Source organism: Fonsecaea erecta (genome assembly GCF_001651985.1).
Source record: "Fonsecaea erecta strain CBS 125763 chromosome Unknown Scaff3, whole genome shotgun sequence".
Classification (NCBI taxonomy): Eukaryota; Fungi; Ascomycota; class Eurotiomycetes; order Chaetothyriales; family Herpotrichiellaceae; genus Fonsecaea; species Fonsecaea erecta.
In genome coordinates, this window is record NW_017387246.1 from 878,662 (window position 1) to 903,146 (window position 24,485).

General features: G+C 53.9%; 9 protein-coding genes across 9 annotated transcripts; 3 read left to right on the forward strand and 6 right to left on the reverse strand.

Annotated features, from left to right (window-relative positions):
* Window positions 1-2,071: 2,071 nt before the first annotated feature.
* On the forward strand, window positions 2,072-2,924 carry AYL99_03560 (hypothetical protein; the record flags this gene model as incomplete). The annotated part of the gene is made up of 3 exons (XM_018835074.1): window positions 2,072-2,278; window positions 2,344-2,505; window positions 2,577-2,924. 3 exons carry the CDS (start codon window positions 2,072-2,074, stop codon window positions 2,922-2,924), a joined length of 717 nt encoding a protein of 238 aa, XP_018694724.1.
* A 2,709-nt stretch (window positions 2,925-5,633) lies between these two features.
* AYL99_03561 (hypothetical protein) lies at window positions 5,634-9,155 on the reverse strand (the record flags this gene model as incomplete). Its single annotated transcript, XM_018835075.1, has 1 exon — window positions 5,634-9,155. One exon carries the CDS (start codon window positions 9,153-9,155, stop codon window positions 5,634-5,636), a length of 3,522 nt encoding a protein of 1,173 aa, XP_018694725.1.
* A 691-nt stretch (window positions 9,156-9,846) lies between these two features.
* AYL99_03562 (hypothetical protein) lies at window positions 9,847-11,526 on the reverse strand (the record flags this gene model as incomplete). The annotated part of the gene is made up of 1 exon (XM_018835076.1): window positions 9,847-11,526. One exon carries the CDS (start codon window positions 11,524-11,526, stop codon window positions 9,847-9,849), a length of 1,680 nt encoding a protein of 559 aa, XP_018694726.1.
* A 390-nt stretch (window positions 11,527-11,916) lies between these two features.
* AYL99_03563 (hypothetical protein) lies at window positions 11,917-13,866 on the reverse strand (the record flags this gene model as incomplete). The annotated part of the gene is made up of 2 exons (XM_018835077.1): window positions 11,917-13,230; window positions 13,273-13,866. 2 exons carry the CDS (start codon window positions 13,864-13,866, stop codon window positions 11,917-11,919), a joined length of 1,908 nt encoding a protein of 635 aa, XP_018694727.1.
* Window positions 13,867-14,667: 801 nt separating this feature from the next.
* AYL99_03564 (hypothetical protein) lies at window positions 14,668-16,059 on the reverse strand (the record flags this gene model as incomplete). The annotated part of the gene is made up of 1 exon (XM_018835078.1): window positions 14,668-16,059. The coding sequence occupies one exon, from the start codon at window positions 16,057-16,059 to the stop codon at window positions 14,668-14,670; it is 1,392 nt and encodes a 463-aa protein (XP_018694728.1).
* A 1,493-nt stretch (window positions 16,060-17,552) lies between these two features.
* On the forward strand, window positions 17,553-18,991 carry AYL99_03565 (hypothetical protein; the record flags this gene model as incomplete). Its single annotated transcript, XM_018835079.1, has 2 exons — window positions 17,553-17,852; window positions 17,918-18,991. The coding sequence occupies 2 exons, from the start codon at window positions 17,553-17,555 to the stop codon at window positions 18,989-18,991; spliced, it is 1,374 nt and encodes a 457-aa protein (XP_018694729.1).
* A 916-nt stretch (window positions 18,992-19,907) lies between these two features.
* Window positions 19,908-20,225, reverse strand: AYL99_03566 (hypothetical protein; the record flags this gene model as incomplete). The annotated part of the gene is made up of 1 exon (XM_018835080.1): window positions 19,908-20,225. The coding sequence occupies one exon, from the start codon at window positions 20,223-20,225 to the stop codon at window positions 19,908-19,910; it is 318 nt and encodes a 105-aa protein (XP_018694730.1).
* A 1,349-nt stretch (window positions 20,226-21,574) lies between these two features.
* Window positions 21,575-22,639, forward strand: AYL99_03567 (hypothetical protein; the record flags this gene model as incomplete). Its single annotated transcript, XM_018835081.1, has 3 exons — window positions 21,575-21,887; window positions 21,939-22,182; window positions 22,240-22,639. The coding sequence occupies 3 exons, from the start codon at window positions 21,575-21,577 to the stop codon at window positions 22,637-22,639; spliced, it is 957 nt and encodes a 318-aa protein (XP_018694731.1).
* A 170-nt stretch (window positions 22,640-22,809) lies between these two features.
* On the reverse strand, window positions 22,810-23,989 carry AYL99_03568 (hypothetical protein; the record flags this gene model as incomplete). The annotated part of the gene is made up of 3 exons (XM_018835082.1): window positions 22,810-22,815; window positions 22,888-23,093; window positions 23,185-23,989. 3 exons carry the CDS (start codon window positions 23,987-23,989, stop codon window positions 22,810-22,812), a joined length of 1,017 nt encoding a protein of 338 aa, XP_018694732.1.
* Between the last annotated feature and the right edge of the window lie 496 nt (window positions 23,990-24,485).

Genomic DNA, 24,485 nt, shown 5'->3' on the forward strand with positions numbered 1-24,485 from the left:
TACATATCGCCATCCTTGCTTCGAAAACGATACCGGAACGAGGCAAGCCTCTCTCCCTAGCCGACTTCTGAACTTCTACATGCAAACAATCAATTCGCGGTGATATGGTGCAGTTACCACCAACCCAGCTGAGGCAGGCGCAGAACTCATTCAATCCTAACTTCTCCCATCTCCCGATCTCATTTCAGCCATTGAGATGGTGCCCAGCCGGGAACCGCGGCGGTCGCTCTGGACTGCGGCTCTCTCGGGGCGACACCGTTTGTGGGACGGTTGGATGAGGTATTTAAGGGATAGCCGACACGAAGTGAAGCTGATACAGAAGCACGCGCAATTTGTTGCCGGAGTCGTCTGTTTGCATCATGCACACTGCTGATGTGACGGTGAACCGAGTTGGACTCTGCCTGAGGGGCCCATCAAATGGACCGACTCTGAGGGACCTACCCTCACACAACAAAGCCTTGCGAATCCTGCTCAACGCCGGCTTGTGGTCTAGCTTTTCTGGCGATAGTGGCAACAACACTCCAAGCAGAAATCGATAAGGCGCTGGGTAACCTGTGCCCCTGTACGACTTGAGTACGATTATGTCATTAGCTCAAATCCACTCGTTTGCGACTTCAGATGAGCCTTCAGAGAGTGTACGGGACTCTTCCCTCCTCCTTGTTTTCTTGGTCTTGCGTTAGGGCTGCTGCTAAGATCTGTTTAGAGTCGGCCAAGCATATTTTGGTGCGCCTCAATTTCTTTTATTGATTCGTCCGGCTAACGGCACCTTCATTGTCGTTCTGGATACCTATTTCGGAATCGTCGAGCGAATTTTGAGCATGAGCCCTCTACCACCAAGGGAGCTCGTCAAACTGTGCATATGATTTCAAACCTGGAGTGCTTCTGAGATCTAAACGGGCTTGAGGGACAGGGTCAAATGCTGTTATCAAGCATATGTTCGCTATTCGTCGGAAGCTGAGCAACGGGGGTACACAACTGGGCCCAGTTGGCCACCATTCCTCCAATCCCCAAGCTGACGGAAGCAGGCAACGGTTTCATTGCATGGATGGCGCCTCCTTCTTTAGGCAATAGCTGTCTGTGCATGAATTCCTTGTAGCTGCTGCCCTGCGCCAGGGCAACACGGAAACAGCAGCGATTGGACCGAAGGAGGTATGCGGGGTCTGACGCCGAAGAGCTGTGTGTCCTGTGGCATAAATGGCTTGCCGACGGACAAATCGAGACTGAAGCCCACACCGTTGGGGTGAAGTCGACCGCGTCTGCCGGGTCGAGAAAGGTTCTGGAAGCCTTTTGCATATCGCAATAGGAAAGGCTCACCTTCCGGTTGAGGTAAGGCGTGTCCCGTGGATCCGAGCTTTATTCAACTCCTCGAATCGGGTCTGCAGCCTCGTTCCTTTTGGGTAGGTCTGCAGCACCCAATGCCGCAAGCGAGGATTGTTAACCACTGGTGCCTTGCCCTGCAGGGATGACTACTCGTATTACTAAGGAGCTACGCGGTGCAGTTAGTCGGAAAACCCAAGCAGCCGATATGTGGATTTCGGGAGGCCCATTCCTCAATACCCACCAGCCCTGGATTCAAACAGCGTGCCTCTTACTGGGTTGATTGCCGCTTTTTACTGACTCGCGACTCTGAGATCATACCTGCCTGGACCGATATGGACTCTATCAAGGCCCTCCAGTGTCGTCATCGTACCGGAGCTCGCTCGGAATCGATGGCATTTGCAGGCTCTTCTTGCCTGGGGGAGATCCTTACAACATTCATCTGTCAGCACTACCACTCAACGTCCCCCCGTCCCCTCCCCAACCCGGGTATACGATAACTTGCCCCACTACAGGAACTGGAGGGACCATGTGTCAAAAGAGTTTTGAGAGCGAAGCCAGTGGCATTGATTTACCATTGGATTGGCACTCGCCCACTTCGGCTGCAATTAGCCGCTTGTTTCCCAAGATCAGAGTATATTGATTCGCCGGCCCTCTATTGCACCATCAGCAAAACACAGGATATAGCGTCGAAGATCCTATCTCCTCTCTGTCTACACAATCCTCCAACTCTGAGAGAGCCAACTGGGAGAAAATGGAATCGCAAGGTCTTTTTGAACCCGTCACTCTTGATACATGGGCAGGCCTCCCGTATGACTGGAACCATACCACGGCCGACCACCTGCCGAGGCAACGGGGTTCTGACTCTGGTCACGCTAAGCGTCTGCCAGTGAGGGCATCATTGGACGAGGACTACGACTTGTTTGACACCGAAGTCATGGATAGGCTTCTCTTTGACGTGGTATTGTGTGCCCCTAGCCCTCTTCCAACCAGGGACATCTCTGCTAAGACATCTCTTTCTTAAAGACTGAATCCGACACCTCGAGAAGCCACAGCGCAAGTTCCGTGTCATTCTGTGGGCTGCTCGAAGCCGAGGGATCGTCACCACCGGCAAATGAGAAGCGGACCAAGAACGCGTCAGATGGAAATTCGCCCATAACTGAAGTGGTCATTGACATTCCGGGGGAGGTACGTCAACCTGAGATCACATCAAGCGTTTGTCACGTCAAGTCAGGATGACCGCTGATTCCTTCTCACAGCGTCGACGTGCCCAAAATCGTGCTGCACAACGAGCGCACCGGGAACGACAGAAACGTTACGTCGCCCAGCTCGAGAAGCGATTTTTCACCCTTCAAGCCAACTACAACCACCTGGACGAAAAGTACAAGCGGGTCGAGCGGGAACACCAGTCCTTGATCCAAATGCTCTCCGCCCGACAGACTCCCACCACCTCCCCCACGCCACAGGCGAGCGCCGACTCCTTCCTGTCCATTTGCAACAACGACCCGCTCGTGGTGAACGAGTTTCTGCTGTGCGAGCAAGAAGCCGAGCATGCTCTAGATCTAGGAATGAATGAGATGTTGTCCACCAAGTTGGGAGTGCCCTGATGCAGACAGTCAGGCAGGCAGGAGGCTGGCTGGCATACATGCATAAGTTCGTGCTGTCAGGGAACACATCATGGGCTCGCTGGATGGTTACTCGTCGCAGGCAGCTCAGCAGCAGCGCCCGCAAGAGATGGGCATGCGGGCAGTCAGGCAAGAGGGGTTCTTCACTCGCCAATATCGAGTATCATTTCAGCTGGAAATACAAAATATCCATATCGGCACACGCATTGCTGGGCTGGAAAACTGGACCCCTGACGCACCCTGTTGTACTGTTGTCTATATCTGAGTGGGTGGGCGATGTTTGGGGGCGGGCGTTTGTTCTACTACCAGCCATTCTACAAGACATTGGCAGGTGACGACGGACAGCGGTGTCGGAAGCAAGCTACGGTCCTGCCTAGACAGAAGGAAAGGCCATGTCTGCCACCAATCAGTCAGTCAATCCGTCACTCACTCACTCTCCATCAGCGGCGGCCCCCGGAACATCGATTGCTACCTACGACCTGATCTAGAAGAAGAAGAAGAAGAAGAAGTCCCACGTCAGCCAGCCGCTGAGCAGGCAGCGCCACCATTTTTACAGTACGACACTTACGCCGCCGGTTGGCCAAATTGCATCGCGGCCAGGAAGAGGGTGGGTCTCCTCGAGACAGTTATGTGTTACACCATATATACATTATCTTGGGCGACATGAGCTAATGGGCTGGCCATGCTGGACGAAGAGACTTGGGGTTGGACTGCAGTCGTTAAGGGAAAAGCAAGATCCGAGTTCGTTGGAGGGGAGGTGGTACACCACTGCCACTAGCACCACGCTCGTCACAGAACAGCAAGCAAATGCGCGAGAGACTCCGTCGGGCGAAGGACGACAAATGGCCTCCCGTGTCTCTCTCGTTATATGGCCATGCACGAACAGCCAAAGAGTTCGTTCGCACGAGCTGGCCTTGGGAAGTCTGCGAACAAACCCGGAGCCATTCGCCTCCTCCTCCTTTTCCGAGGATGCCAGCAGACGCCGAATGCGAGATCGCAAACCAAACAGCTAGCTGGCCCACAAGTATTGAGTGGGAGGACCTCTTTTCGGGTGGTGGGGGGGACTTCTTCTTCTTCTCCAGGCCTGTCCAGTCCAAAGAAAAAGAGAGCTTACTAAGAAATAGAGAGAATGAGGGAGGGATGGATGGATTGCGGTCGCCACCTTCTTCCGGTCACTTGGCTTGAAGGTGATGAATGCATGGACAGGGGAATAATGGATGGTTTACGATTGCTGCAGTCAGTCAGTCAGTCAGTTAATCAATAATCCTGTAATGATAGTGATTGTAACAGTAGCAGTGGCGATTGGGAAAAAAATAATCAACTCCTCGTGAGCTACACGGCTCCCCGTCCTGTATGTAGTATCCCACATCCCTCCCCGATTGGTACTATATGCATACCCATACCCGCGCTATGCTGCTATAATCTAATCGCATTGACACCACATCCCGTCCCCCGTCTTCTTCCGTATGCTTTCGCGCGAGCGGAGAGGGCGCGGTGCGTGCGAGAGAGGGAGACAGAGAGAGAGAGAGAGAGGGCTCGTTGGACCCGAGGCCGACAAAACCCCTTCGCCTCACTTCAGTAACTTTAGTTACCTATCTCGGGTACAGCACCTGCCTGTCTGCCTGTCTGCCTTCCTGGGCTACCACCAGCCAGCCCTACATGCCTACATACCAACCTACCTACTGCACCGACCTGCCTCCCGACCGACCAGGCAACCAGCCAGTGTCGGTGGCGGTGGCGTTGGTAGCTGGTAGGTGGCGTTGGTGGTCAATGAAAGCCATCCATCCATCCAATCCAATTACATACTCCCGTGTTCAGCTTATCGTCCAGCAAGCAAGGAAAAGACCAGAATAGAATGTGGGGAAGGGGAGGGAGTGAGGGAGGGAGGGTCATGGAAAGAGGACCACATGCTGTAGCATACTGTAGGTCCGTCCAGGTTAGAACCAATAGGCATACCTCGTGTATATTTCCCATCTGCCAATCTCTCTTTCGCGCTCTATTACCCCCTCGGTAACCTGGTCCTATGCCTTCTCGCTTTTTGCCTTCCTTTTCTGTCTGTCTGGTTTGCCTATGGATGGTTCCACCACCAGGGCATTGCCTTGCCTTGAAGACCCCTGGCCACGCCCGCACCCCGGCCGGGACCCTCCCTCCCTGGCTTCTCCTTCTGCCCCATCTCATCATCCACCGCACACGCATTGTCCAAAAATGAGAAGACGGACAAGGGAGGTGAGGTAATCTTTCAGAGTTTCTTTTGGTTACATATCCATCCATCAATCCGTCAATCCATCAACCCACCCGTTCATTCGGCCAGCGATGCAGAGGGGGCCCCGTAGTGGTAGCAAAGAGTATATACAGTTCATTCAGTTAGAGATACAGGTTATACCCATGTGATGTTACCCTGTGGCGTTCTCGCGCAGGTGTCCCACCTTAAGCAAGCAAGCGAGCAAAGCGTACTCACGGCCATTCCCGATTCTGGCCGACAGGGGTTACAGGTAGGCATGTCGGCGCGCGCCCTGTTCACATGCAGCTCGACAGTGGCACAAGAGAGCTTATTCATAACTTTTCTCCATCCTCCGCATCAATGAATCCTTTCAAACTGACGGCCCTTTCATCTTCATTTCCCATTATTTCATCGGCGATCGCGGCCTGCGACGTGACGGAGCCCATGTGCCTCATTGCTTAGTTGACCTTTCACCGCCTGTTCAGAAAGTTCACGCCCCCGATCTGCGGCATACTCAAGAGGCTGTCCGCCCTCTGAAATACATCGCCGCGGAAAAAAGAATCTCCGTACGCGCTCGCCGGCGTGCTCGGGATGGCCGCCACAGGCGTCGGTAGTGCCGACGAAGTTGTTGGTGTTGCAAGAGGATTCGAGCTTGCATTTGCACTCGGAACGTTCGTCGGCACCGTTGCCTGGGCTGCAGGTCCGAGGGCGGCCGAGAGCGGTGTCGCCGGGAGCGGGACCGAGACCGGGCTGATGCCATTTGTGGCGGCAGCATTCGCAGATCCCACAGAGCCGAGGGACAGGGAGGATATCGAAAGGATGCTGCCGTTGACCATTTGTCTTGTTGCTGTATTTGGCGCGTTCGCCGAAGCGAGACCAGGGATCGGCGGGACGGGAACGAGGGGAGGAGGGAATGGACTTTGCAATGGATAATTCGAGATTTGAGAGGAGCCCGCGCTCGGTGGATACGGTGAGGGATTGCTGCCGGTAGTGAGTGTTGCGTGAATGCTACTGGGATATCCGTTGCCGTTGACCACAGCGCTGGGCGCTTGGCTTGAGTTGGCACCGAAGACGCTCGGCGGTGGCATCGCGGCTGCAGCACTATCGGTCAAGTACCGCCAGGGACTCGTCTCGATCAACCTCCCTGCTTCACGGCTCGCTTTCTGGACGGGCCTCAACATCGTGATGATCTCCTGGGACAGCAACCTTTGGGTTTTGGCGATCCGCATCTCCGTCAGAAGCTCAATGAAACTCATCAAAAAGTTCTTGCAAAGGAGCCACAGTGAAGGGTCATTTCGCCCGCTACCTGCGACGACGATATGAATGCTCGGGTCTTGCAGCCGCATGTTGGTGAGTCGAATTCGGAGGGCTTCGCTGATCTCGATGCATAACTTGCAGCGATAGACCAGGGTCGACCAGAGATCGTGCATCGCCTTCGGCTGTCGGTTCTCTTCTGCCGCCTCTAGACATCGCAGAAATTGTACCTTGACGAACGGGATGGTGCGTAAAGCAGCATCGTGCGCATTTGTTAGGGCGATGAAAATCTGCTCGAACACGACTTCCTCTTGGGCATCAGTGAGACCCGTGATGGGGTTGACTCGAGCGGCGAAAGAATTCGAGGGCGGGAGGCTGAAGGCTTCGCCTGACCGCGGCGTACTCGCTACCGACGACGAGGTGAAGCCATTCATCGTCATCGCCGTGCGTGACCCGGACCGTGATCTGAACCCAGAACTGGAAACAGAGGTGAGAGTGCCACTATTTGAAAAGGTAGAGGATGTGCCAGTGAGAGTGCCACCATTCAAAGTGGTACCGGTCAAGTGAATCGGAGTCGGGAGGGCAGCCGAACCTGCAGGTGGTACAGGATTCGATTGATATGCTGGGATGTTATCGGCAACTGGGTGCTGAATGGCCGTGTCACTGCGCAATCTCCCAGCTTGTCTGGAAGCAAGATTTCTGTCTCGGGTGGGTGTGATTGCTCGGACCGGCTGCAAAGGAGTGCTGAACTCCTCAGGGATAGTCTGAATAGGATGCGCGTTTCCACTGGACATCTGTCTTCTATGACCCAGACCCTGTGTGACTCTCACATCTGCCCCAAAGCTTTGAATTGCATTTCTGACTTCCATCATACTTCCGTAGAGGAGCAGCATCAGTGTCCGCACATAACGGGCATCAGACCCCGCGACAATTTTCTTGACGCTATCCTGCAGCTGTGAAGTTACGTGTGTATAGGCCATAATGCAGGTGGCACAGTCCGTGCGAACGTTATCCTCGACTTTCTCAACCGCGTCCGTGTCTCCGGGATCGACAGCATCAGCTTCTTCCAGTGCTAAATTGAGCCGGTCGACATGGGTGGAGGCATTGAAAAGGGTAAACTCTAGTGTGCTCCTCCGCACGTCCTTTCCTCTGATCGCCGCGATCAGACCGGATATTTGAGGATGGATCTGATACAGGGCATATAAAATCCCTTTGGCCCCTTCGATGACGGGGTTGTCCCATTCGGTCTCGACCTTGTGTTCCGGCAGGCTCGACAATCGTTTCACAAACGCGAGTCTGTGCCGTCTGGGGTCGCGTGGACTGCTGGGACTCGAAGAGCTATTCCCGCCAGGGGACGACAGCGCACCATTACGTTTCAGAACCGAGCCGTGGCTAAATCCTCGGAGATGGCTGTTCCGGTTCACTTTGAGCTCGTCAATGCTGTCCAAGTCAGGCTTTTCTTTCCGCAGCATGCCCATCCTTTTTTGCCGAGCCGCGGCGGACGCTTGGAGGACACTTTCGCTGTTGCTCCGGTTCCTCTCATTATTCTGGCTAATCAAGGGGGCAATACCTGGCCGTCGAAGCGCAATCGGTTGTGTATTAGAGGCCATTCGATAGTGTGAGCGAGTCGGCACCGCGGGTGGATTTGCGAGATTTTGGATCGGTGATGATTTATTGGCCTCGGACCCGGAGTCAGTACTATTGGTGCTGGGGATGACGGGAAACCTGCTGCTCAGCGATCGCTTCAGTGGTTTTGGTGTCATCTCCATCGGGCTCTCGTCGACTTGAAGGGACGCTTCGACATCAATGGGAGTGATGACGGGATGTATCTCTCTCAGATATCGCTTGATCTCCAGGGTGATTGCTGTCTCTCTTTCGTGATCTGTCATTTCTGAAAAGGAGACTTCGGATTCCTTGGCCTCCACGATTTTCTTCAACTTGAACCGCAATGGATTCTCCGCGATCTTCAATATCTGCAGTTTGGTCATCTCACACAGCTCCACTGGCAAATCTTCCACTCGATTGTGCACCACCGAGAAGACACGGAGAGACTTCAAGTTTTTGATGTCACTCGAGATCTTCCGGACCTTGTTTCGACTGATATCCAAGATTTCCAGTTGGCCCAGCTTGTACACCCCCCGTGGGATCTCCCGGAACACATTGGACCGAATATTGAGATATCGTAAATGTGAGCATTCCGAAAACCGAAGCGGGATGTGCCAGATCTGGTTGTGGGATAGAGATAACCTTTCGACCTCGGCCTTGATCAGGTCCACGACACTTTCTGGTAATCTTGCGATGTTCGAGTGCCCCAAGTCCAATGTGAGCTTCGGCTTGACGGCGTCGCTGACGGCTTCACTCCCCGCCAGCGCATGTTCGGTGTCTTGTCTTGCATCCGCAACCTTTCTCCGGAACAGTTCAGTCGTATCTTCAAGAGACAGTAGGGTTGGCTCGCGGCCGATATTATTTTGTGCCACCGTTCTTTCCTCCCGCTGTGGAGAAGAATCCTCCGCACCCAGGGCACTCCCTCCTTCTCTTTCAACATTCATCCTGGTATTCTCACTCGCAGCTCGGGTTCTGTCGGAGTCGTCAAGGCGAAAAGGGCGTCCCAATCGAGAGGCATCCTCGGGGCGGAGCATAGTCCGGGTATTAGTGGCTGGGGGCAGTTCCGGATCCATGATATTAGAAAGATTGATGTCTCTGAACCCCAGCACGGGAATGGTGTCAATGGCCAGCATTGAGGCGATGGTCTATGCTGCGGAATGACCTACCCATCCGCAGCATAGTTCGATAGGTGGTCTTCAGGATACAGGGCGAGACGTTGTTTCACTCTCGCCCAACTGTCGCAGTGGCCTGATCGCAAAAGCGACGGGAAGAGTCCCCTTTTCTCAGAAGCTCAGACGGACGTAGATATAGAACAAAGGTCGCTTGGGTACGAAGCTATCGGAGGGTTCTTTGGATGATCTGCATTATCCCAGGGATGGGCGAGGGTGACTTGTAGGACAAAACGGGGGACGGTAACGAGGGAGGGGTTCGCGTGTCAGTTGGAGGCACTGTCGATCTCTGGCGCAGCCCGACGACTGGAAATGAGGCAAGAGGTTGATATACTCGATCTTGGTGTATAGAGGACGCGGACAGCGACCTTGGGGATGCTGCAGGAAACTTGTTTCAATGGCCGTAGGTTGATCACAGTGGATGGGGGTTGCATGCAAATGGCGCGCGCCTCTGGTTTGGCTTTGGCCTCCTTGACCGTTAGTGACATAAACCACCAAAAGTTTCTTTGTGCCTTGCATGCTAGCGCTAGTAACCTGGCACGTGCCCGGAGCATCTTCGGAAAATTATTCTTGCATGCCGGGAGTGTGCACTAGGGGTAACTTTGCGTCTACGGAGTATTACCTCGTACAGCTATGTATGTAACTGCACTCGGGCTCAGCCGCCGCCCTCTTGATGATCCTCCATCGACCTAGTCTCAGTCCCGTAGCCGTGCAGTCCTCCGTCCAAGATCCATTGCTCGTTGTCCTCATTGTCGTCCTGTACTCTCCTCCAGACACTCTTCCTTGCTGTCTCACGTCCCTTCCCTTTGTCCGTGGTGCTGCCATCTGGGGCCTTCCAGACTGGCCGGATGAGTTTTCCACTTGCAAGGAGAGGGTTGTTGCTGAAAGCTCCTTTCCGGCCAGTCTCGCCCAAAGACAGGTGTTGGTCTTCAGCTCCGCCATCCTCCATCTCGGCCCCAGCACGGTTCTCTTTCTCTTTCTCGTGTGCAAGAGCAGGCGCTTTTTCCCGCTCAAACGTCTTCACCAGTTTCCCGTTCTTGATACTCATGCTCATGACTGTCCTTTGCTTCTCCCACTCTGGTCGGTTTGCTTCCTCGAGTTCTCGAAGGTACTTCTGCTGCTTTTTCAGCGCGGCAGCTCGCTGCACGGGGGTCATCCATTGTGTGGTCCCCGGGGCGAGAGTCGCATCGTAATCAGCAGCCTCGTCATGGACACGTGTCCGTTGGGCATTCTCTCGCTGGAATGCCAGTAATTTATCTCTGTGCGCTCGTGCGCGTGCTGCGGCAGAGGAGGCTTCGTCGCCTGAGCCACTCTCCGGAGTTGATGCGCCAAAAATGGGCGTGCCTCGGCCTGACAGGGACTGTCCGGCATTGTGGACAGCCATCTTCTCAATGCCTCGTTCTTCTTTCAGTGCCTTGATCATAGCATTAACCTGCTCTTTTGTTAATATCGGCGAGTCACAGAACGAGCAAGGCTGAAGTCCCTCGAGGGCGCAGATGATCTTGCCACAATTCAGACAGTTGGGTGCTGTCGTGAAAAGTGGGTGTATCGAGGCATTACAAGGACATTTTCTCCTCTGCGTTGACAAGGTTGGATTTGTAGACAGCTCCAGTGCCGCAATTGCGGCAGTGAGGTCCGCAACGCTCGAGGTGGTTGTCGTATTACCACCCCTCTGCGGAGTAGAAATGCCAGACTGGGGTTGGGAGTGACTGGCGTGTGCGGGCTTCTTGGATTGTTTCGACCGAACATTGGCAAACCCAAAGTCCGATATCAAATTCCCTGATGCCGATGGAGGAAGCTTCTGAGGGTTTCTCCCTGGCGAGGTGTCTCGCGAGGCAGCAGAGGAACCGGGACTCCGCCCACCCGCCGTAGTTCGGGGCACTTGAAGAGCATCCGGCATCGAGGGCTTGGGAGGGGGAGCATTTCCGTCTCTCGACACTGGTCGACTGTGAGCCACGCCGAAATCTGGGTCGCTGTCGTAGTGCTTTGTATAACCGCCTGCGACGTCTCCATATCCTTCGGGACGACGTACGGGGCCTGCAGCATGGAGCGGAGGCTTGACTTTTTTGAGTCCTTTCTTCTGTGGTTTGGGCACGCCCAGTGCCTCTGCCGCGCCGCCACCTGAGGACGGTGCGATGGTGCCCCGTCGTGCGTTGAACGATGAGATAAACTCCAGCGCCTGCGGCGAGTCACCCAGCAGGTTTTTCAGGTGCTCGGCGGCCGAGTCCTTGGACAGCGTCGCCGAGTAGGTGAGCACTTCCCGGAGGGAGTCGTCGTCCAGAGGCAACAAACGGCCCAGGCGTGGTAGCGCCCATGACTGCAAGTCGCCACTCATGCTGTTTCAATATCAGCAAGGGGTAATGTGCGGCGCTCTTGAGTTAGACTCGCTATCTAACTCATGCGGGAAACATTGGTCTAAAATCTTTGAAAAAGTGGTGGTGGTCTTTGGTACAGAATTGCTGGTGAATAAGGGCGGCGGTTGAGTCACGATGTCACAATTAAAAACTTACGGAGTAGAGGCTATCCATATTTCGAGGCTTCGCAGCTTTTAGCCACCGAACAGATGGCCTCACTCCGAGACTGCCAGCACAGATTACAATAATCAAAGTCAAATCCGATTCAAAGCACCGTCGTTACCTAAAGGTTCTTTTTTGTCAATGCTACCAGGACGATGCAAAGCCCAATTATACAGGTGCCCTCCTCTCGGTCTGCCTGCTGGATGCTTCTACAAGGATTGGTCTGCGTTATGAGCCACGAGTGCAATCAACGCTGCTCCCAAACCGCTGCCGTCCTTTGCAAGCCCGATTCTTATCCGCTTCTCATCTTCGCCGATGCCTTCAATCTCCCTGAATGCCTCGCGGATGTACTCCTCGAAACCCGGATAATACTCCACCAAGCTCCCATCCACGCCCACGTCGACTATCTCGTCTTCATGTAGTTTGTTCGTGGAGATGATGACGCCAGCAAGGGCGACGGCGCTCAGTCTCGCCGCGCGTTTCCCAATCGCGTGCACAAGCATCTTGACCGCAACACAGTCCTCGGTTGAGGCGGCTTCTATCTTCAACTCTTTTTCCAGTGTCTGCTTGGTGATACGCAAGTGGTCCGAATGATCTTCCTCGACAATGGAGAGAAACGAGGTATCAATACCCCATATCTTAAATAGGGGACTGTCGTCAGCCACGGTTGTCGTACTCCTAATATCGTTGTCGTGTGACGTTACGTCTTTGAACAAGGCGACACCCGCGTCGGGGTGCTGGTAGAGACTGAGTAGCGCACGCCGCAGAATTTCGCCCAAGAACATCCCCGACACGCGTTTCTCAAACATTTGGATGCCTGGATTCACAGATTCTCGGTCCAAGTCCACATCGTACTGAGTGTTAGGCAGGACTGACAGGGCGTTGTCGAAACTACCCCATTCTGTGTTGATGACCATCAGCCCGGTAGACGAGTCGTAATTAGCAACACCACCCTCTGCCTCGTCTATGGCCTTCATCTTCTTCACTCTACTCAGCTTTTCGACATAGGCGCCATTCGTGCCTGTGCCGAAGATGGCGCCGATCAACGTACTGGTCTTGCCCGGAGAAGTGTATGATCTCGCCATGAGAGTGCCGACGGTGTCGTTCACGAGAGCTGCTACTCTCACGGGGAGATTCAATGCGTCAATCTCCTTCTGCAGCAGACCACAGACGTCTTGCCCTATAGCTTCATCGATGTTGAAGCCCTTGGTCCATCGCATTAATTTCCCCTTGTTGATGCCCACCTGATTGACAGGGAAGCTGAAAGTGAAACCCAGATCGAAAAATTCGACCTCGCCAGATTTGTTCTGGTATGTCTCAAAATGGTCGGCGTGATGTGCTTTGAGGAAAGCCTCGATTTGTTTGGCGAGGAAGGAGAAGAGCTCGTGTGCGGTCTTTGCTTCCATCAATGCCCGCGGGACAGCGACTTTGGATTGCTGCAGCGAGAAGGACTGATTGCCATGCAGCGTTATCGAGCATACGCGGAAGTTGGTACCGCCTAGGTCCACGGCCAGATAGACGCCCTACTGCTGTTAGCCGAATCGCAGCGTGGTTTCTCTCCCTACCTTTTCAGTGCCATTGGGGACGGATGTGACGTAGGTTGGGATCTGACTGATGGAGGTCCCCTGCTTTTCCAGGCCTTCTTCCATCTCCCGAATGAACTCTTTTACACCCTTGTTCACATCTTCGGCCGTGTACTCAAATTGTGCAACCATGCGCTTGGCCTCTGCCTCCAGCGCCATGTTGGTCAACGCGTGTGTAACTGGCAGATCTGAAGTGAACGGAGACTTGGGTCTGCACTGAGTGCCCGGTTCCAGTAAATCAAAGTATGCCTCTTGGCGGTAGACACTGTCACCAAACGGGCTCAACGGGTTCGGCGTTGGCTGTGGAGGACTATCAGGTGCGGACGCGGGAGAGGAAGTAGGTGCCCAAAGGCGCGGCTGGACGTCTCTGGACGTGAGGAACTGAACGAGCAGAACGACGAGGAGGACCAGGCCGGAGACAGAATAAAGCAAAGGGACGCGTGAATTGGACAGGAGCTTGGCTCGCGTTCTGAATTGTTGAGTGCCAGGAATCCAACTAAGACTCCTCTGCCATAAGGTCGGCTGCGCGGTTTCGTCCTGAGCAGGTTGAGGAGGAGCCAGCTTTGCTGGTGGCATAAATGCCAGGAACGAAGTCAGGTAGGTGAGGGGCACGGAGCAACTGCGCGCCAAAAGCTTCCAAGTCTCAGCGAGGGGCAGAGCCAGTTAGGAGGCTTTGAGGTGAGGAGGTAAGCCAGGTAACGTAGCGTAGCATATGCAGACCGTGGTGTGGTTCATTCCCAAAGGCTGTCGTTGGGATGGGATGGAAAGCTGCTGGGCGCGAGGAGGCTATGACGGCCGATGATGTCGTGTGGAAAATTTTAGCGGGCACCAACGGGCCCTCCAGCCAGCCGGGGGGTCCTTTGCCAATCTTGGGAGCATGGGAATTTAGGGGTGGGGCCCCCCGGCAGCTCCCAATGGTCCGTTGATAGGCGCAGTGACGCCCTGTTACTGCAAAAGACTCGGGCACAGGTTGGTGGCTCGCTCGCTAGGTGCCCTAGGGTTGCAAAGCCCTTGGAGGTTCATCCACACAGAATCAAGTAGGGGATGCAGTATGTGATCATGTCACACCTGATAATGGTTGTCATACATTATGGTATAAACTATGTACAGGTTCAAGAACATTTTCTGTTGGTCATTATTGTTAGTACATCCGCACACCGAGTGCCTTTCCCAGAAGCGTCGCCTTTTGATGCCTGCCTTCTCGAGGTGCATTTTTGTCCCCCCTGCATTCATGATGCGAAAATCTGCCCTTCAGATCCCACTCCCCAATATGAAAAACGCCGAAAAACCCTTCCAAGTCTCTTTTGTGTGAGTTGGTGTTGGCTTTTCCCTTGTCCTAAGCGCCTAAAAAGTGCATGAAACGCTGAAATTCCGCCTTCAAAATAGCATATCGCTGGAGTCATCGTTGCTAGCCTCTCTGTCCATCATGTCATAATCGTCCATCGTCTTCCTTCTCTTGACTTCCATTGTCCTTTGTTCGAGCTTGCCAACATCCAGTGAAGTTGCTTCCGCGGTATTGTGCCGCCCTCCCCAAGTGAATCGTTTGATGAGACTTGACCGTCGCTTGGGGTCGGCGCTTGATCGTCCAACATAGGTCGAGGATGATGAAGACCGCGTTGGAGTGAAGTACGACCGTCTTTCTGAAGTTGGTGTCATCGGTGAATGGGCTTTGTCTCGTGGGGATGGTCGGCTTTCCATCGGGTCTTGCAGCATGGGGTCTTCGTTGCTCCCAGAGCTGATGTCGCTTGGATCGAGGTCCCATCTTGAACTGAACAGCTTCATGTCTGGATCTGTGGCATACAATGTCTTCATTTCGGTGATGTCTTCCTCCCCCCGAGGCGCCACGCTTGCACGTCTTTTCCACATATGCCACAACAAATGGTCGTTTCCAAGTACCTCCGCCAAAGAGCCGTTCGATTGTGCCTCGGATTGGCTTGTTGACATGGGTATCGTCCTGCCAGCGAAAAGATCTCCCTGGCTGGAGTCGTATGGTAAGTCCAGGCAGTCTCGCACCCGGCAATCCTCACTGGAGGAAAGAGGAGACGAGCAGAAGTCGGCAAGTTGAGCCTTTGTATAGTGGTCACGACAGTCTTCGAGGAGCAACTCGCTTGCATCACTTGTGTCTGACCACCAGCCGAGGCCGGTCCTTTCATATAAGCTGTCCCTTTCCCATGGGCTGTTTTGTTGGTCCACTTGCTGAATCCCATGGCGTTGCTGCCTCAGCGGATGCATGCGGATGACATTCTGAGTAAGCCAGCTCGGCCCACCAATGGCACCCGGATGCCTGATTATGCGTCTTTCACTCATAGGTTCCTCGCAGCCCAGAAGCATTGATTCATCACTTCTCCATGACCCGCTATTCGAGTACTTTCTGTTTTCGTTAAGAGGCCAACGGGCGCCCGTAGTGGTTTCAATCGGGCAGTCGTAGGGTTCGTCTAGCCTATGCCCACCGCCTGTGAGTTCCACATCATGCAACGGAAGAGTTGCACCACTGTGACCGCCATTGATACCTTGTGTTGTCACCGGGTCGGCGTAGCTCCCACATATATTAGCCTGACCATCCAATTTGACCCAGATATCGGAATCAACGTTTTGGTTGATGGCTTGATCATCCGAGTCTGGGTCAGAATCGAGTTCGCTTGCCTTCCTATCGTCAACCCCTGTGTTCACATCATGGAACAAGTCTAGGATGGGATCAGGTGGTTTGTTGTTGGGAAATCGCAGAGGTCGGAGCCTGCGAGCCGACTCGTAACATCGCAGGCCATTCATGATAGCGAACCAGAGATCCTTCTGCAGGGTTCCTGCAGCATTTTCCCCCTGTTCACAACTTCCAGACTCCGTGCCAACGGATCCTTCGAACTGCTGTGGAGCTACAGGATCCAGAACGCCGAGGAAAGTCTCCAAGCATATGGAAATTGTCGGAATGAATCTGGCCTGCTCTTCAAACCTTGGGCAATAATTTGGTGTGAAGATGTTTGGGGCGAGATCACACAGCCGGAAGGCGTTGTGATCAGTTAGGCACTTGATGCCTCTAGATAAGCAAATGGGTTTGGAGCAAATGCTGCCACGTACGCCCGCGTCAAGTAGTGCAAAGAGAATGTCTGCGTCCAATGATGGTCGCTGCTCACCCGCCTTGCTTAGTGAGGCCTTTTCATTTGAGGGGGAGATCTTGTCTGTGCAATGCATGGTTGACGTAGGACGTAGCTGTACATTAGCTAGATCAGGGGTGCTGGGTATTTTCCAGGCGGTATGCTGGCTACTCAAAAAGCGATCGTGATGGAGGATATCTAGACCGTTCCTTTCTTCCGGAGCGGACATTGTCTGTTTCTGTCCACTCAGCGGATTCTCGCCTGTAAAACGTAGATGTAATTGTACCGACTTCAACTCTGTCGGGAAAATTCCACTAGGAAAGGTCGAATGGCAATCGATATCACTCCGACTCTGGGAAGCCGATTAGCGTTGGTGCAGCAGGTTGATCGTGCCATACACAAAGTTGGAAGTCCAATTCCAGATGAGCCTCAGGGTCAGTGGTACCGCCGTACGTGGACCGCGTTAGAGACGCCTCGTATCCGAGCTGCGTCCACAACTTGGTTGATAATGAGCACACCGCAGCGAGATCGATGATCGTTTGAGATGAGGCTTACCTCAGCGCTTTCAATGAGATCAGCAATGCTTGCGGTAACATCTTGCGGGATAATCAAGCCAAGATCCAGATCATCAGCAAAGGAACATTGAAGGGTTAGGAAAAAACATCTTGCTCTAGGAAGCCAGAGATGAGCGGGATGAACTTGTTTCTCAGAAATCAAAGGAGTGATTTGAGCAGCGTCCTCGCCAGTTACCTGCGTCGTTGTCGTAGTTACCAGATGGACATGGGATTTTCGGTGCTCGAAGAGACTGCTTCCCAGCTCAAAGACCGCCTCATACATCCTGGAGGACCAGTCGATGCGCTTGAGAATTCTCCCTGATATTGAAGAGAGAAGATGAAGTTGGGAAGGTTGAGGCAGTTGTATCTTGTCGGCATCGGTCTTTGTTTTCTCCGACTGCGCATTGGGACCCAGGCTCGGGACGTTTAGGATCGGCCATGTCATTCTCAGTCTCAACGCTGCTGTGACGAGAATAACATGAACATTCAATGCTGGAGTGGGTGACCGCCCACCTTCTTAAGCCTCATAAAGCAATTGGCACTATGTCGCCGCGAAAATAGCTCATCGGTTATAAGTATTCGAGCAGCAACTTGTCACATCGCCAGCTCCCTCTCGTCCATGGCTCGACATATGCTGCTCTGGCTCTCACGAGCACGGCTTGCTCAACAAGCTGCTCAAAGGGTGGCTCCTGCGAAACGTGCCTTGATCCGACCCTTTCACTCTACCCTCGCAGCCCGTACAGATGGCGTCTACAAAGCTCTTACAGAGATGCGAGTTCGAACACCCTGGATTCAAGCACTTCGGGAAAGAAAAGAGGCGGAGGAGAACCCCCAAACAGCGGCGGTGGAAAGCCCTAAGCCTGTCCTGACGCCCAAGAAAATGTCGGACAGCTATGTCAGCCTTATTCTGCCTCTCTCTGTGAGTCTCTTATAATGCATGTGACGTTATCTTCACTTGCCAACGGTTGACGTGCGATCTTGCAGCAAGATCCCTGGTTGCTCGACACGTACGCAAACTATACGGGCCAGATCCGTATCGGTACGTTGCTCATGGACCTGGACGCGCTGGCCGGTGTGGTCGCCTACAGACATACTGGTGAGGGAGTAAGCAATGTGACCGCTGCTGTGGACAGGATTACAATCAAGAACCCAATCCGAGAGATTTGTGATTTGGAGCTCAGTGGACAAGTGACGTACGCTACCGGAAGGAGCAGTTTGGAAGTGACTCTGCAGATCGCGAAAGCTCCAGCCCCTGGTCGACAAGTTGCACCAGAGGATGTCTTTATGACCTGCGCTTTCACCATGGTGGCGTTGGATCCCATCACCAAGAAACCCGTCAATATCGCCCCCCTGGAAGTCAGTACTCCCGCAGAGAAGGCGCTGTTCGCCAAAGGCGAAGAGAATTACCGACACAAAAAGGCCATGAGGTCCACACACATTTTGACCAAGCCACCTGATGCAGATGAGTCGGCTCTAATTCACAAAATGTGGACCGACTCCCTGGCGTATGCTGACAGCAAGAACCCGAAGAAGCAGCCCTCCAATGTCCTAGCCATGTCTAAGACCACTATCCACAGTACTCAAATCATGATGCCGCAGTACAGGAACCGGCATCATTTCATGATCTTCGGGGGTTTCTTGCTCAAACAGACATTCGAACTGGCTTTCACGTGTGCGGCCTCTTTCTCGCATACTCGTCCGCGGTTTTTGAACCTCGATCCTAGTACATTTGAAGAACCTGTACCTGTTGGTTCGGTGCTCTACGTCTCGGCGGGTGTTTCGTTTACGGAGCCTCACCCCAGTGGCGGCACTCGCATTCAAGTCATGGTGCGGACGCACGTCCGGCCTGTTGAACATCAGGATCAAGAAAGGAAGTCTACTGGAACATTCTTTTATACCTTCTTTTCCCCGGCAGATGTGAGTGTTTTGCCGCAAAGTTATTCAGAGTTTATGGGGTGGGTGGCTGGAAGGAGACGTGCCGAGAGATTGTCAGCCATGTTGGACGCTGACCCGAATCTTGTACTCGGGAGTCTGCATGACGATAACGTGACAGAGTGATGTATTCCTGCTGTTGATAAGAGCATGACTTGGAGATGGCAGCATGTTCGATCTCTGACAAGGGTCGGTCGGAGGCTGATCGTGGCTCCAGGGTAAATTTTTCCAGATGCTTCGTTGGCGAAGCGTGCTTCTGGAAAGTTGATCCCCGGAGGAGGCCCGAGCGGAAGTTGAAGGATGATGAGGAAAGGGCCGTGAAAGCCCTGGTGCCACCTCCCTCCTTTTGCTGTCTCGCTTACTCAAAATTGAGTAGAAGAGCAACGTCTGCGTGCTTTGGATGTTTTGTGCACATTCAAACAGGTTGACGGCGTGATGTCGCCTCATGTCCACCAAACGCAGATCGAAGAGTGCGTGTTTCCGAGAGAGACGACTTGGTGGAGACCGGCCAATGGATATGGGCTTGCACAGCTCGAAATGAGCCGCAAAAGTGATTAGTTCTGGTGATTTGTATGTGGGGTGCTTCGAGAGTGAGAAGCTCAGACAGCAGAACCACGCCTTTCTGATGCATTGTACAGCCCTCTTCTGCTGCTTGTCGGAGCAAAGGCAACGACAGCCCCTTGCAAATCGTTTCAACAAAGGCTAGGAGGAAAGCCATAAGTCGGTGATGACTGCCTGTCCTTACGAGCAAATAGTCGCCGAGCTGGGCTGCTGCCGAGCTTTAATTGAGCAAATGCCGGACGACGTGTGCCGTAATTTCGAATAGTGATTTTGCAAGAGTTGGAATTCCCTTGTCACCCACAGTTGACTGCAAGGAGAAGGCTGATAAGAAAGTAGGAGTCGCTCACATTCGATGTGAGTTCCGTAACTCGTCTTCGTCGTTTTCCGTTATGAGAGACAAGTCCATTCTGAGAAGAACGCTGAGGCTTGATATGGCCCCCTTTTCCCCGGCCATATCGACAGGCAAAACATACAGCAGTCTTCACGACTCCTTGGGCTCCTCCCCCTGTTTTCCCCCTCCCCTACTGGCGCCCTGCACGCTCTCCTCACCCAGGACTTTGGCGCTGCCCATGAACAGCGCGCCAACGTAGCCGCCCAGGAACCGCATGTCCTGGGCTTGCACGGCCGTCATCCGCAGCAGGTTCTCCGTGTCGGCGAGGTGCGCGTTCAGCTGCGCCAGCTGGGCGTGCAGGTGGGCGTACTGCCGGGTTTTGTTGGTGGATGTGGTGGTGGTGGAGGCAACGGATGACGGGCGGGGGAGGGATTGTTTTGCGGGTGCGAGGGAGGTGGTCCGGTCCATTTTCCTTGCCTTTAAGTTCGTGTCGAGAGTGAGTAACTAATTCCTGGAAGCAGATGTGTGTAGAGCGGAACACGAGAAGGCTTTATTCTGGGCTGGAATATCGGGTGTATATACATTTGCTGTAGTGGGCGTCATGCTACGCGCGACGCGCAGTTAGGAAAACCCGCTGTAAATAGGTCGACGGTCGTGCCGCCCTGTGCGTCTAGGGCGGCGATCGAGTACGCTAGTGATGTCTAGTCAATGCCGCTTTAAACTCTCTGGCTTCTTGCATTTTTGCTGGGAGTTTCTGACACATATGACAAGCACTTATGACATCCATCCTCGGTTTCTTCCACTGTCGTGGTGCATAGTTTACCTCTCAGAATCGATTTAAACACTCTCTGCGTCTGAGGACAGATGTCAATGGAATCCCTCCATTTAATTTCGAAGCTTTGTTCCAGATAGTTCAGGTCTAAGACATTGGAACACCTACCGCAACGAACTTGTCCTTGACAAAGGCCCCTGGCTGAGGCTGCTGGATTCAGAATCTAGCCTGACTCCCTTCAGCATGGTAACCATGAATACTTACGTCGTGAACGTTCTGTTTGGACTGCTAGTAAGGCAAGACATGCTATGTGACCTATGCAGCCTCGTCACCGTGGTCGATCTACCTCCCTCCAGAAACTCTACTCTTTCCTGATCAGGTTATTTCTTCATAAGCACTCGTAAAAGCTAGGTGAGCCATGTCCACCTCCTCGACTTGGTCAATGGCGGAAGCTGCCCTCTCCGGGGTAAAGGGGTTGGCACCTATGCCCATATACAGCAATTCCGTGAACCCCTGTTAGAGCGCCTCCAGGCAAGTCAACACGAGGCCAGACATGACACCTGGTATTCACATTGCTGGACAGCTTATACCTCTACTATATTACTAATTTGCAGCCCTGCAGCGAGGCCTTCGACCTCGCACATGTACTGGGAGCATGGCCGGCAATGGGCAAGCCTGGCTCGGTGCACTGGCTCTCCTCCCAAAGCGGTAGTTGCTGGCGTGGAAACCAAGATTCCGGACAAGACTGCGCCCAGAATACCACTTAAAGAACGCAGATCTTAAGATCGCACACGATCTCAATCCCTTTTCATGCTCACCGGGGGAGTTCCTCTTGCATGTACGGCGTGGAGGTGGCGTCGCTGATCATGTCTCCGGATCCCACGGGACCCCGAGAATGGCGTGAGGTCGATATGCTGCGGGCGTTTCCAGCCTGGTTCCCCAGACTGAAGGTCTGTATGCTTGGATATACAACGCTGTTTCCTCTGTGTGCATTCCATCTCTAGGTCACGCTTAGCTCATCCCCTTAGGAAGATTGTCTATCAGGATGGCCTATTCAGTTCTTTTGCTCGGTGCCACGAGCAGGGTCGGCCGCAAGACGCTGGAAGAATTGGCTCAACACAGACGACACTTCTCCCGAGTCGCTTTTCTCCTTTCTCCTCCTGACACTGCTTCCGAGAAGCAAATCGAGAACGGCCCGACGATAGTGGAGCGTGTTTTTGGAAACCCATCCGACCTCGACTCATATAAAGGCTTTCAGATTGTCGTCTCAACTGTCGAAGATGACGTTTGCACAAAACAGACGGAGTATGCAGAGGCAGCATTCGCTGGCGGCGTGAAACACTTGTATTCTGCCGAGTGTAAGAGTTGCTTTCCCAGTGCTCCAGATGTGTTTCTGACCTGAGATCAAGACGGCCCCGACCTCAACCATCCTGCTGTCAAAGACGAGCTGTACTTTGCCGGCAAGATCGCCGTGCGGAAATACATTGAGGAACGTATGCAGGCTGATGCCTCTCTGGGGTTCACATGCCTCATGACCGGGGCCCTTTCGGACTTCCTCCTCGAATCCAACATCCTGGGGCTGAGCGAAGATCAAAGATCGGTCGTCTACTTGGGGAATCCTGATGCTCGAGTATCGGTAACACACAGCGACGAGTGAGCTTCCTCTGTTCCACTGCAGAGTCGATCAGGAGTCTAACTTGTGCTGCACAGCGTCGCCAAACTCATTGTCGCGAGTCTACTCCCACACCACCTGTCCGAACTCAATCTCCGGAGGTACCTGTGCTTTGCTGCCTCAACACTACCCAGCCTGTCCCTCTTCGACGCCATTTCCTACGTCCTCCGCCATCCGATCGACGTGACATACGAGGACACTCTGTATGCGTCGTCGTCGTCGTACAGAAATGAGGAGCAGCAGAAAGCCCCACTGGGCAGTGACATCCAACAGAGTTTCCGACGTAGTGTCGGGTTCGGAGGCTTCGAGCTGAAAGAACAAGACATCGCCAACAGTGGCGCGAAATTCCGGCACGAGGTCAAGGCGAAGACCTGGACGCAGGTGGTGCATGAGTTCTTTACGAGCGCGGACCGGCAGACGGCACTGGTCAAGCCATGAATTCCATGAGAGCAGCATAAGTCGAGATACTTTACGGCGTCGAGTGATCAAGATACGAAGAGATTATTACATCCAAATGCTCCTTTCCTTTCTTGCAACCTCGAGCTTGCTATCCTTTTCCCTCTGTCAAGAACAGAATCCACTTGGTAACCTTTGACCATCCTCTGCCATCACATCTCCCACTCTGTTGACACTCAGCCGGCATATTCTTCCTGCTTTCAAGGCACCAGAATCGCCCGTCCCCTTACCTTCCCCGCGGACAGATCGTCAATGGCCTTCTGGAAGTCCTCCAGCTTGTAGATGGACGTGTGTAGGACGACTTTGCCCTGGGCGGCCAACACCATCAGCTCGGCCAGGTCGTTGTACGAGCCGACCAGGTTGCCGATGAAGTTGATCTCCGTCGAGATGATGTCGATGGTGGGGACGTTGATGTTCTCGCCGTACCCGACGATGTCTTGTTTTTGTGTTTTTGTCTTTCAGCATCTCATCGCTGTGATGGAGGATGATGGATGGAGAGAAGAGAAATGCAATAGGAGAATACTTACAATAGTTCCCGGCGCGACGCAGCATCCGCACACCCGTAGCGGTGGAACCCCCTTCGGCGACGAAATCAATCACTGCCTCTGCACCTTTCCCGCCGGCGGTCAGAGCCAGCACCTCCTGAACGAACCCGTCGTCGTCCTTGTCTCCCGACTGCACGACGTGGTCGGCGCCCAACTTCTTCGCCAGGTCCAAGGCGTCCGCGTTCCGGTCGACCACCACCACCGTGGCGGCGCTGATGGCCTTCATGACCTGGATGCCGATGTGGCCGAGCCCACCCGCGCCGATCAGGACGACGACGTTCCCCGGCTTCAGCACCTTTGCGGCCTTCGCACAGGCATGGTAGGCGGTCAGCCCCGCGTCCGCCAGGGCCGCCACGTCGGTCGGCTCGAGCTTGGGGTCGAGCTTGATGACGCTGCGCGCGCCGGTCTTGAGGAACTCGGCGTATCCGCCGTCGGCGTCGATGCCGGGAAACAAGGAGTTCTCGCAGTGCACGTCGTCGCCGGAGCGGCAGGCACGGCACAGGCCGCAGGTGACCAGGGGGTGGAGGATGACTTTGTCGCCGACGTCGAGGCCCGTGACGGCCTCGCCCTTGGCGTGCACCCAACCCGCGTTCTCGTGCCCGATCGTGTACGGCAGCTTCACGCCCGACTTGGCCGCCCACTGACCCTCCAGAATGTGGATGTCTGTGCGGCACACGCCCGCCGCCCCGATCTTCACGATGACGTCCAGCGGCGACGTGATTTCGGGGTCGGGCGCCGAGGACAATTCCAGGTTCTGGTGGTAGCCGACCACGCGCACGACTTTCATCCTGGCGGTTGACGTGGGGAGGAACAGTATAAGGTGAGTCTTTTGTTTAATGGATGGAGGGATTCTTGTTCTTTTCAAGAAATGCTGAGAGAAAATGCAAAGGGAGGTGGTTCCTCGACCCTGTGTGGGTTGGTGGCAGGGAGCCCCTTTCCCGGTCAGCCTTGTCCCCTGCGAGAGACGTTGGCTGTGACACTCGGTGCGAAGGGTTGCGTATTCAGAGCAGATTGTTTGTCCTTCGGACAGCTAAGCTAAGATATCTGGTTCAGTTCGTTTCCTACTATTCTTTTGCCTGATGGACTGACTGGTTCGAAGTAATCTCGCAAACGGGACGGCTGGCTCGCTAACACACAGGCTATATACTGTATATATATACATATTATCCATGTCACAATCGACCCTCCTCTGCCCCCGCCCATCCATCGAGCGAGAGGGATCGGTTACGCGTCATGTGTCTTCCACCATGCATGGATACAATTTGGGGGAGCGGGGCCAACAC